At 40.5% G+C, this 13,684-nt stretch overlaps 1 protein-coding gene across 1 annotated transcript in view; it reads right to left on the bottom strand.

Moving 5' to 3' along the window:
* The window catches only part of LOC119957009 (deubiquitinase DESI2), a 215,294-nt gene extending 204,689 nt beyond the window's left edge, over positions 1-10,605 (bottom strand). The window contains exon 1 of the mRNA XM_038784596.1: positions 9,189-10,605. Coding sequence (XP_038640524.1) covers positions 9,189-9,227 — 39 coding nt within the window. The 5' untranslated portion in view covers positions 9,228-10,605. The remainder of the gene's footprint in view (positions 1-9,188) is intronic.
* Between the last annotated feature and the right edge of the window lie 3,079 nt (positions 10,606-13,684).

Raw genomic sequence — 13,684 nt, 5'->3', positions numbered from 1 at the left:
ACCCGGAGGGAATCCTCCCCCTGTCCAATTCACACTCACCCACCTCCACTCCACCTTCCCCACCTCTTCATCACCCCCCATGTTGCACAGTTGGGGAGAGTAAAATTCTGGCCAACAGCTAAAAAATTCAACAAAGACAGCACATAACACCAAAGGTCACAGTTTCCCTTTGAAGGTGTATAAGGAGTATGCTGTCAATGAACCTCCCTGAGTTCATAATCCTTGCTACCTTAATTGCCAACAACATAAGGAGTCATATATTTTCAGGGGAGGGGATAGGATAATCTGGACCTATATAGAGATATATGTGAATCCATATTGATCATCAGTCTTGACAGCTTTGCTGTTGTTTTTTGATTAGCCATGCCTGATTCGAAGTGTTGCAGTGGTTCATTAACGCCTTTGGGATTTGCTTCAACTTTCCAGCTATCTGAACATTGGAATCTCTGAATTTAAATTCACGTCCAGGGAAGTGTTCATTTCTAATACTGCCCAACAAACAAAATAGTATGCCAACCCAAACTGGAACAAGCTTTGACCAGAGTGCCAATTGTATTGTACCTCCTGTAAACTAGCAAAACGTGGGATTTTGCAAGAACTACTAAAAATGTATGGCTAGCTTGGGGTTTTTTAATCCATGTAAAATATTATCACTTCCAAAGCCTGCAAACAGAAAACCTCAGTAGATATCATCTGCAAATGTTATTTTTTTTTTACCAGCTCAATGTTTCAACTAAACCCACTTCTAGATTAATTTCAGCTGGAGGCCAATTCCAAGGCAGCATTTTAGAAACCATCATTGCATCATTACACACATCCCAGTTCCCAACTCATGATATCTTTCACTTTATCTATACTATTTCTCCTGTAATAGCCTCTGTACAGAGAACATCCAGTGCAGAAGGAGGCCATTCAGCCCATCGAGTCTGCACTGACCCACTTAAGCCCCCATAATCCAATAACCCCTCCTAACCGTTTTGGTCACTAAGGGCAATTTTCCATGGCCAATCCACCTAACCTGCACGTCTTTGGACTGTGGAAGGAAACCGGAGCACCCGGAGGAAACCCACGCAGGCCCGGGGAGAACACGCAGATTCCGAATAGACAGTGACCCCGCGGGGAATTGAACTTGGGACCCTGGCGCTGTGAAGCCACAGTGCAGTCCACTTGTGCTAACGTGCTGCCCTAACTGTACTATTCCACAGTCTTATCTACCCGTTTTACACTAAACCATTTAATTAATACAATGTGCATGTACACTAAAAATATACATAGAATACACTTCCATTAAAAAATGGTTGATGCCATATGAAAATGAAAATCGCTTATTGTCACAAGTAGGCTTCAAATGAAGTTACTGTGAAAAGCCCCTAGTCGCCACATTCCGGCGCCTGTTCGGGGAGGCTGGGACGGGAATATATTGACGGGAATATATATTCACTCCTTTAAGAAGAGTTGAAGAAATATAAGATGGTGACCATAGGCAAAGGTGGCAAAATATTCCATTGCTCATAATGCTGAGTTGCTGGGGTAGCAGAAAACCCTGTGGTGTGTAACTAGTCAGTGCTGAATAATGCAGATCGCAATGTTAAAATGATATCCTGAGTACTTGCTGCTCGGATCCGGAAGTAATGACTGGGATTTGGAGAGCAAGTTCCTCCTGCACATGATTTTGCCAAAATCATCAGTATCACTGCAAACCAAGGAATTGCATTGCTCACCTATGTAAAGACAATCATCAGCAGGGGGAGGTTACCTCATTTACGTTCTTAGGGATCTGCCTGCAGTTACGCTTCACCCTCTTAAAGTTTGGCTCCCGCCACTCTGACAGCAGTCCTGACTTGGCATCGGTCATCCGAGTCAGGGATGGTGTGCAGTCCAGAGAAATAGTTAAAACACAACGGAGAGGTGGCTTTATACTTCAACGCATTTTTTAAAAAATCCCCATTACAGCAACTTGGTATTCGTGCCTACGAGCTGACTTCTGTTTGCAAATCGAATTTTTTGACGCCCACACGAGCGATTCCTGAGAATGTCACCTTGAAGATTGTACCATTGATAAAGGTCATTCTCATTCATCCCATTCAAATACAAAAAAAGCATTTGTGTGACAGCTCCATATATAGAGACAAAAGTTGTTCAAACTGCAAAGGAAACAAGATCAAGAGGTACATATTCGTGGGCCAGATACATTATTACTTATTTATGAAAGACCTTTGCATTCGGCTTATTTCAAATGCTGATAGTTGTCACCTGTTCAGGCGAAACATGATTAAGTATAAAATCCATTATATCCCGCATAGCAGACCAATAATATAATTACAGATAATTCATCCCAAATTCCTAAGAAGTCCAGGTTACCCTCCAAGTATTTCCCCATATCTATAATGACAGATAATTAACCCACCCTTCTTCTTGAAAATAAAACGGAGAATGATTTTGTTCGGATTTTATGCTGGTTTGCTTTGATGTTCTTGTATTTTTTTCTGGCTATCGAAGGATCAATATGGCTTTGACCCAATTCACTTCGGCTGTGTGACCTGTATTTTCGGAGTAAACTGAACTACTCTCAGATGGATATGGGGAAATACTTGGAGGGTAACCTGGACTTCTTATGAATCTGGGATGAATTGTAAATATTCAGGGTATGAATGGAGATGTCCTGTTCAGACTTCTGCAGTGATCCAACATTCATCCCTAAGCAAACAATTCAATGCTCATCCACACACATTGGACCAAGTATTACGGCCCCTCCAGCTCGGGGATCTTCCAGTCCCGCCAATGGATTTTGAATGGCTGGCTGCGCTTTATAATCCTGTTCCCATCGCGATGGGACTGTACAATTCCACCCATTATCATTAAAATAGACGTTAGTGATCTTAGTGGATGATTAATTAGCATATTAAATTGCAATTTCTTTATTTATGATACAATATATTCACACCCACTAATATTAATATACATATATCATGATTGTCTGTTGGCAGCACTATGGCACAGTGGTTAGCACTGCTGCCTCACAGCTCCAGGATCAGGGGTTCAAATCGGACCTTGGGTGACTATCTGTATGGAGTTTTCACTTTCTCCCCACGTCTGCATGGGACAAGAATCCAACACAAACAATCATTTTTCAATACAATAATACTTACTTTCAGCTAAAATACACCGTGATCTAACATTGTAAAGCTCAGTTTTTCCTGTTTTGCAATTTGAGGCTGCACAGCAAACTGAATAGCTCGAATCTTGGTGGTTAATAGGGGTAAAGGTAAAATAACAATAACTACTAAAGCAGAATGATTTAATGTGCATAATAAATATTGTTAAGTAGCACCAGTATGTCTAAGGCTCCAATGCAATCCCAATATTTTGTTATCCTCAATTAAAAATGCATTATTTCATCTGCAGTAATTTACATTCCATCATCTGTATGAATCCCCAATTAACTAAGATTGACATGGAAATAGAAAGTAGAACATGTCCCCCCTAATATCAGCTACCAAACCACAATGAGGAAAGATATCCTCAAGCTACGATATATCAACTATAATGGGACAATATCCCATGTTATCTTTTCTGAAAATAAAATGTTTTAAAACAATTCTAAATTAATGCAGAAATAATTTGGCTAGAATCAGTGTCCTGGGAAATTTTGCCATGCAATTTACGATGTGGTTAATGGATGACAACCATAGGAATCTCCATCTTCCCATATAGCCATGTGTCAATGCTGGTGAGATCAATATGGCTGCATTTTTATAATGAGAGGGAATGGGGACGAGGTGTGAAAGTACAGTTAGTTAGAAGATCAACAATTATCTTATTGAATGGTGAAGTCTTTTTGAGGGGTCAAAAGGCCTACTCCTGTTCCTAATTTCTGATCTTCTTATCTGTGGTCATTTGGTGAAACAGACTTGCAGATCCTGTGGGAGTTATTTGCTCCATACCCAGATAGTATCTGCTTTAACATGTGGTAGAAATGTTACCATGGAATAATCGAGTATGCCGTTTGACTGTTTACTGCTGCACATTTTCTAAACTTGATACGCAATGAGTTCTTTCCACCCTGATGTAATGAACACCAACCCAAAACCATGTGCAACATGGAACATCATTTACATCATTCTGACAGAGGTGCCCCTGATACCCCAAGTGATGTGAAGTGACATCAAAAAATCAGTATCAGACAATAAGGGAAATGTTCGATAGATACATCACATTGAATGTCATAATAAGGTGTTCAATGCAAGAGTACCTCTTTTTTAATTTACAAAGAAACTTACATTCCTTAAAAAAACACACATTGAATTTCATAAAATAGAGATGCAGTATTAATGTATAACGAATGTCCTAACCCTTTCTAAGATGATATGGACTGTTCTCATTGCTTGACTTTAAGAGCAGCAGATCTTGAACCGAGTGTGCTGAGTGGTGAAGTGCATAGTTATGAAACAGCTGATGATTGGGGAATGAAAGCTTGAGTGTTTTGTTTCTTTGAGGAATATTAGTGTCCTTGTATATAGATATCCACTAAAACACAATTTGCATCAACATTTTCCATTGCACACTTTTTATGATGCCATTAGTGATATACATACGATTCTTGAAAATGTTATATGCTATGTCCCATTTACAAAGCTATAACACTTCTGTATATATCTTATATACAACATTTTCTAAACTTGTGTAATGTCCTCTATTTACATAGCTTTAGCCTATACCTTGCTATCTAACATAATAATAGTGAGGTATAACACCCAGATTTCTCTTGGCACCATCCTTAGCGTCAATTATTTTTTGAAGTGCTTTTGAATATTTAATAGAAAGTAGGTGATGGTTGGGTGTCTGTCTCTAAACTTCCTTTCCCTTTAATTTATGAGCTCAGTGATGCTGATGGTTTATATCTGACTGCACTGTTCTTAGATCCATTCATCGCAAAGTAGCAATTGAATATCGCAATGAGCTTGAGATAACATGACAGATGATCCCATTGTCGACAGATATTCAACCCACTATTCAAGCACAACTGATCTCTGATGGGATATAGTTAAGTCAACACTGGAAGGCTCTGGTGGTCCACTTAAGCAACTAATGACTAAGATTTTATATAACTATATTAATATTTTGGTTTGTGTAAGATGCAATTTCTATAGGATCACCTGGGAATGTAAATATAAGTCCTGGCTTTTCTTCTCCACTACCAACCAACTTATTAAATCCATCTTCCCTGCCTCCTCCACCTTCATGATCTATTTTGCCACTGAGATTCAGACGATCTGGTCAATTGCCTTTCCTGTTGCTCTCCTTTCCCTGAATCCACAAGGCCAACTGGCTCTCCTAACGCTGAACTTGCATCTTTTTCTAACTTACCTGCTATCTCCACTCATGTTTTTTTACAGTTCATTTTTCCATGAGACCCATCTCCAGCCTCACCCACCCTATTCTGCCTAATCTGCTGACTACCAAACTTGGCATTGTCACTGGAACAGTAATCCAGAGACGCAGTGTATTTCTCTGGGGACCCCGGTTCAAATGTTACCAAGGCAGATGGTGACAAGAGGATTCAATTATTAAACCTGGAATTAAAAGTCCAATGATCACCATAAAACCATTGTTGACTGTTGTAAAAAAAAAATCTGATTCACTAATAACCTATATGTGACTCCAGATCCACAGCAATGTGATCGACTCTTAAGCTCACTCATTGAATATGTTTACGGTAGAGTTGCTAGATTTCTGATTAACAGTAATGTAAAGTGTTATGCGGAAAATGGATGTAAAAGGTATTCAAGTGTCCGAGTAACCATGATCAAATTAAATGGAGGAGCAGACTCAACAGGCTGAATGGCCTACTTCTGTTTCTATGTTCCATCCTAGCCTCGATGTAAGTTGTATGGTTAACAGTTGTCTCTCCTCTGATTCTGTCACTCTCCATTTCAAACTTACCATTGTCACCCCTCTCCACTAACAAAAGCATTCTTGGTCCCTCTGCCCTTGCAAACTATAGGCCCAAGTCAAACCTGCATTTCATTCCATAATTCCCTAATCATCCTTTCTTATGAAGTCATTAGTGATATGCATAAGATTATTGTAAATGTTATATAAAATGCCCTGGATATAGATGTCCAACACTTCTGGAAATATCTTGGAAATTTGCCATCATGCAAACTCATGCCCATTTTCCTACAACTCAGTGTTGAACCAATATTCCCAGTTAGCTGTGTGGTTGCAACCCAAAAGCACCTCCCTCCCCTCCCCACACAGGCCATGAACAAGTTGGCATGTGCATGACTGCACCATAACATTACAGGGGCAGCAAACTTGAATAAATCAGCTATATACTCCAAACATAATTAGAGGGCATATTAGTTGGAACACCTCCAATAAGGTTTCTGCCTTATTGGCAGAATACAGCCCTTATCAAAGTCACAAATTACAACCTATGTGACTGTGCTAATCTAAAGCCCTTCATCCTTTTTGACTTGTCTTCGGACTTTGACACATTTGAACATACCCTCATCTTCCAACACCTCTCCACCGTCATCCGATTGGGTGGGACTGTACTTGTCGGGTTTGAATTTTATTTATGTAATAGCAGTCACAAAATCATCTGCAATGGTTTCTCTTCCCACTCCAACACTGTTGCCTCTGCAGTCCCCAAAGGATTTATGGCCTCTTTCTCTTTCTCATTTACAGTTTTTCCCTCAGCAGCATCATCTGAAAATATATTAGGCTCCACATTTACACTGATGATATAAACTCTAGCTCACCACCACCTTTCACCATCCTTTCACTGCCTCGGATTTGTCACACTGCTTATCCAGCAACCAAAATCGAAAGAGCAGGAATTTCCTCCAACTGACAGTTGGGAAGACCAAAGTAATTGTGTTGGGCCCCTATTACAAACCCTTTTCCAGTCTCATTGACTCCATCACTCCCTGGTAACTGTCTTAAGCTAAACCAACAGGAAAACCGCTCAATGCCATCTCAATCGCATTCCCCAACTGCAACCCTGCTGCAGCTTATCTGCTGTTGAAACCCTCATTCTTGTCCAAATTACCTCCAGACTTGACCATTCCAATGCTCTCCTGGCCTGCCTCCCATCCTCCATGAACATCAACAAATACAAACACTACTGCCCCTATCCTGACTCACACCAACTCAATTTACCCATTACCTCTGTGCTCACTGACCCACATTGACTCTTGGTCTAACAATGCCTCAATTTTAAATTATTTATCTTGTTTTCAGAGCCTCAGTGGATTCTCCTCTCCTTCTCTCTTCGTGGTGAATGTATTCACCTAAGTATGAACTGTCTGTATAGTGCTGTAACCTATGAATTTGTACTGGAATCCTGGTGGGCTCCGTCTCTGGCTCCGCCCTCCCCGGGGCGATATATAGACCAGCCACCTGTGAGTGGCACTCATTTGTACAGCAGACACGGCAGGCGAGTTCCTGAATAATAAAGCCTTATATTCACTCGTTCTCACAGTTTCACAGTGAATTAACGGTATAACACTCTTCCAGTCTTCCAAGATCCCTGGGCTCCTCTAATGTTGACCTCTGGAGCATCTCTAATTTTAATTGCACTACCGGTGATGGTTGTGCCTTCAACTGACAAGTCTTTAACCTATGAAATACCCTCCTTAAATTTCTGTCATTTTATTTCTTCCGTAAAAGTGCTTCCTAAAACCTATCCCTTTGATCTGGCTTGTCCGTATATCTCCTTTCCTATTTGGTGTCAAATTTTGTTAGATAATGTTCCCGTGAAGTGCCTGTGAAGAGACATTTTATTATACTGAAAGTGATATATAAATGCAAGATGTTCTTGTGACCAACAAGTGTTTCCATGGTCGGACTGCGGAGTTGGAATGGTTCTTGGAGATTTAGAACTGAAATCAAGCTTTTAATATTTGAGGAAAGAATGTAAACCATGCATGGTGTATACCTTTTTAAACTTGTTTCTAGACCTTGCTTGTGTAGCTTTAATAAAGCAAGCCGAGATATCTGAATTTAATTCCAGATTTCATTTTTGAATGTAACACTGAGTTTACGCACACAAATGTGAGAGGAAAAAATTGAGAGATTCACATATGTAATTTCAGCCTTAAAATGTGCTGCTACCTTTGGTCACTTTCTAGAGTTGTTATCCTTTATAATAATCAAAGTAAATTCTTTAGTTATTGTCATCTACCATGTTCAGGTTTTAGAACTAGTTAACAAGTTAGTACCAACAGCAGCGACTTGAACAAAACCAGTTTGTATGGTAAGATCTGAGTGCTTGTGATTAAATTCCCTACATGTTATCAGAAAATATCCCACTATTGTATATTACCTAGAATGTAATAGATGACCAGGAGTGGTTGTAAGTTAGTAGTGCTGAGAGACTACGACAGTAAGTCTTGAGTGATTTATCATTTGAACCCCAAACTACACCTGGATAATTCGTTTCAAGATGACATTTCTTCTAGGTACTTTTTTCTTTCACTTCACCATGTCATTCACCTTCTTGAGATTGAGGAAAGGGGAACAGTTCCTTAGCTGACCTCTACTAACACTTGCTCCAAAATCAATCACTAGTGCCTCAGAGCGGCCAAGGGAGACTCTCCATCTGCTGGGAAACTATGTAACCTGCCACACAGTAATCCATTTCCTGAATAACCAACACCTATTATACATTGCAAAAGATTTGTCATTCCACATAATTTTACAATATGCAAACACAATAAAGCTGGGGCATGTGTTATTGCTGGATCTGAAATGGCAAGAGAGCCTTTCTTCTGTATGTCCCCATGCATTGGTGCCATAACGTAATACCATTGAAAACATTTTTACAAAATGTACTAATATCACATTCAGGAATAATTATAAGGATGCAAAGGGATTGCAAAAACAGAAAAAAATGCAACATCGCGTTTCAGGCAGACATGCTCATACATTCCAACCTTGAAGGGAAAATAGAGATTCGTCCAATACAAACAGAGTGCTACTTAAAACTCTCCTATATCCAATGTAAATGCACATCAACCCATCTGTCAAAACCGCTAATGTAAATTATATTCCTCCTGCAACAGAGTTAGTGAGCTATTTAACAATCTCTGGGGAGAAGGCCAACAATGACCCCTGGATTTATCCAACAGCCAACTGGATGTTTTGTTCAATCAATCAAATAGGTGCTGTTTAACACTTACCATATCGTAAACATTGAGAATCACTGGTTCATTTGCCATCGCTCGTTGCAGAGATCACACAGTTCGAATAATCCTTAAAACAGTTACTGGCCCCAGTTCGCTCTCAATGACCCACTCTACTGTTGCATTCAAGATCAAACATGTGGGACATTTTTTTTCACACAGAGATCGGAAATCTATCCAGTTTCCAAAAACACACAGCGAAAGCTGGATTCCCTCTACTTCGGGCAATGTAATTGAGAGAGTGTGGTGACAGTTCATCCATGGAAAGTGCCCCTCTCCACTAATCCAGCCTGCAGGCTAGAAAATCATATTGTACAGTTATTTAAACAGGGAGAGAACATGCATCAGTTAAAAATCATTGCAAGAGACGCCTCTGACATGAATTCTTCATGTCCACTGACCCTTTCCCTCGTTCGGGGAGATTGGAGATGGATCTAATTGAAGTGCAGGTTACTTTTGCCCCTCCGGGTTGTGACTGTTGGCAGCGGCAAGCGGAGCTGTCCAAGGTGCGGATGCGACTGGCAGCGGCGTTCGGAGCTGTCCAGGGTGCTGATGCAGGTCGTGGCGGCGATTGGAGCTGTCCAGGGTGCTGGTGCAAATCGGGGCGGCGATCGGAGCTGTCCACGGTGCTGATCGGCTGGCAGCGGCGACCGGGGCTGTCCAGGGTGCTGATGCAGCGAAGCCTGGCTGGAGTAGGATGACATCACTTGAATAGGCTCCCCAGCCAGGCTTTTAAAGCAGCCCTAGCAAGACTGAGATGGAGATTGCTGCGATCCGGTTACATCATAAACGTCCACATTTCCTAAAGGCCCGGGCATGCTTAAAGCAGAACTGCAATCGTTCGATGAGCGTCCTACGCAAATCATCGGCCAGGTGCATTAAGCACCTCCAAAAGAGAAACTAAAACGTAAAACATTACTTTTTATTTGTTTGAAACATTGCCAACTACCTTCCAATAATTGAATGAACGCCTTTAAATGGGAGCTTCTGGCTTTTGTTTAAAGCGTGATGGGGTTGAGTGGGAGAACTCTGATTTACAGGTGTTCACTCTGAAATAAAAACTCGCCTCTCAAGATTCAGCATTGTAAATGGACCGGTTCATGTTAAACTGTAGGCACCAGCTGCTAACAGTGCCGCCAGCATGACTTGGAACATACGTTCATAGCGCGTTGCATTTGCGATTTCCAAAGCACGACGAGCGAAAGATCATTTTCATCAGCTGCTACTCCAAGTTTTTTCGCACATCACAGCACACAGCTTTTGAACGGCTTAGCTTTAAATCCAGCCAGTTGGAATTAGATACCGATAGCATTTCAGGAATCCAAAAATAAACCATCTCATCCTAACCTTTCACAGAGCCACGAACACGTGATTTGCTTGTGGCTTCTAAGAGAAAGGGCAAAAACATATCTAAATCAACGCCAGCGTATTTAAACTCCAACTGCTTCAGACGGCAAGGACCAAATGGACAACAGATAGAGTAGGCAAGGAATTCATTTATACTTCAATTTAATCTCAATCCCCCCGTTCCAGATTTTTTTGAAATCTTAAAAATATCTCTGATAGATACATAAAACGAATAAAATCAGCATCTTAGCCCCCATAACTCTTAAATTGTTCTAATATTCTTGAACGCAAATGCCAACTGCTGCTTTTGTTAACCGAGGAATTCAGGAGTTGAGATTTTAAAAACTGATGTCCAGTATTCCTCCCTACAGCTGACTTTTCACTTCTTAATTCAAGGTTTGCAGGTTCAAGGATCTTTCTCTGATGATTGCTGATGTTGAAGGCGAGGTACCCCAAAACCCAGAAGGGTAATTTGGTGGTGTATTTGGCATACTGAGAAAATATATGTGAACCAGGGTGGAATAGTCCCGTCGTTGTGTGATCAATTACTAAAGAATATTTCTTAACTTAAAAGAGAAAAAACACACATGACAAGAAAGACTTGAAAACACTACATCACTTAGTTACACCGATGACTATGTACACAGTATTACATGAAGTTATCCCTTGGTTCCAACTACCTACATTACCTGAACTCTAACACACTACTTTGTTCCCAAACAACACCCAATATTATATCATTCTTTGAGCTAAATCCAGCAGATAATTGCCATGCACAGGTTATTTGGCCATGCTTCGGAAAGCCATCTTCAGTTTCAGTGAAGGTGAAATCTCGGTTTCACAACAACTTGTTTTTGGGAGACTGTTTCTGCATCAGAGTGTGGCTGTGATGGTAGCCCGTACTGTGTCTCTCCAGCTATTGTGCTATGGCTAGATCATACTTTCCTTTGATGTGGATCTGGTTTGTAACATATATGTGTCAATTTCCGTATCCTTGACTCTGAAGGTACCTTTTCAATACCCCATTGATTTTCCCTAGTCACGCAGGTAAACAATTTATTTTCTCACTGATATGCTAATTCACATGTCAAAAGTCCTTCACACAGCTGCCCTAATCAACTTCTGTTTTATTTTTATTTTATCCAAATTCATTTTTTTAAATCTTTATTTTCCCAATTCTTAATACATGCCACAATGTAAACAAGCCTGAGCTTTAAATAAAATAGACTTATTAAAATAATATTAAACAAACCTATGATGTTACTGTCAGGATGTTAAAGGAATCTTTACTTTTGAAATTGTTGACTAGCTTATTGTTCCTGTGAGCCTCATAAAGCTGAGCTCAGCACAATTATGAGAACCAGCTCTTCAATGTATAGAAGAATAAAAGTAAACCAAGGAGGCCCTTTCCTGTAGCATGTCTGAAACTGCCACCTGGCCCAGCAAGGAATGTAGACATATAATCTTAACAACAGGAAGTGTATACAAATTGCGACCAGAAATCCTCAATACAACAAGGCAGAACAGATCTTTCTCTAACAACGATAGCTGTCTGGTTAGGAAAATAGATATTTTCAACACAAAACAATGAAATATGATGCCATTTATTAAACTAGGGTTAGATACTTCCAGCTATACCATTAATAAAAGTGCAGAACTGCATAGGATAGGAACATTGGAACAGGAGTGGTCTTTCAGCCCATCTGATGAACCTTCTTTGCACTTGCTCCATTGCAATAATGTCCTTTATGAGGTAAAGGGACCAAAGCTGCACACAGTTGACTCCAGGTGTGGACTAACCATTGTTCTGTACAATTGAAGCAAAACCTCACAACTGCTGTACTCAAATCATCTTGCTATAAAGGCTAACATTCCATTACGCTTCTGAATAGCTTGTTGCATCTGCATGGTAGCCTTCAGTGATGTATAGACAAGGACAATCAGGTCCCTCTGTACATCTACACTTCCTAATTCTTACCATTTAGGAAATACTCTGTAAATATGTTCCTTCTACCAAAGTGGTTTACCTAACATTTTTCCACATTATATTCAATCTGCCATGTTCTTGCCCACTCACTGAGTCTGTAAAAATCCTCGTAGCTGTTTTACATCTTCCTCACAACAAAGACTCCCATCTAGCTTTGTATCATCCGCTAATTTAGAAATGTTATGTTTGATCACCACATCTAAATCATTGATATATATTGTGAACCGCTGGGGCCAAATATTGATCCTTGTGGTACACCACTGGCCACATACTGCCAATGCCAGAATTACCCATTTATTTCTACTCTCTGCTTTCTACCTGTTGACCATTCCTTAATCAATGCCAGTATGTTGCCTCCTATCCCATGTGTTTTTATTTAACTAATCAACCTATTGACGGGAACTTTATCAAAAGCCTTCTGAAAATCCAAAGTTGCAATGTCCATCGATTTTCCTTTGTCAATTTTGCTGGTGACATCCTCAAAAAACACCAACAAGTCAATTAAACATGATTTCCCATTTGTAAATCCATGCTGACTACCTATAAAAACTTATCTTTATTAGTCTCATACCTTTTGTCATTTTTGTCTTATTTAACTCAGCAGTAGTTCCTTCCAAACTGTTAGATATTAAAACCAACTTCAGAATCCATGAACCAGACCAACTCAATATAAATGTTGTGTCCAAAACCATTAGGTTGAAGGAAAAGCCAGGCCACACACTCAAAAAAAGCCATACCATGCAAGGTATACGAAAAGCTGAGCAGCTCCATTTGAACTTAGCCAATGCACATGTAAATGTATAAAACTGCTAAGGCACTGTTTCAACCTGAACTGTTCAATAGTCTATAAATTGGTTTCTAACTTCAAAGGAATTTTGTCAGGTTGCTTTGCTCCCGCTTTGCTAAGAATATAGGGTGAAATTCTGCCAAAGGGAGACAAAAGTGCCGACGCCGGAGTGAAAACCAGAGTGTTTCACTCCAGCATCGGAGACTGCTCCTCGCCCCCTATTCTTCCCCCCCCCCCCCCCGGGAGGCTAGGAGCGGTGGCTCGTCAATCTCGCGCACCGGGCCTTGACGCTTGTGTCAAAGCGGCGCCGCCTGAATGATGCGGCCATCAGCGCCTGAATGACGTCACCCGCGCATGCGCAGATTGGCCGGC

Source organism: Scyliorhinus canicula, chromosome 2 (genome assembly GCF_902713615.1).
Source record: "Scyliorhinus canicula chromosome 2, sScyCan1.1, whole genome shotgun sequence".
NCBI classification, from domain to species: Eukaryota; Metazoa; Chordata; class Chondrichthyes; order Carcharhiniformes; family Scyliorhinidae; genus Scyliorhinus; species Scyliorhinus canicula.
The sequence above is the reverse complement of the archived record's forward strand: the minus strand, read 5'-3'. Positions and strand labels throughout refer to the sequence as shown.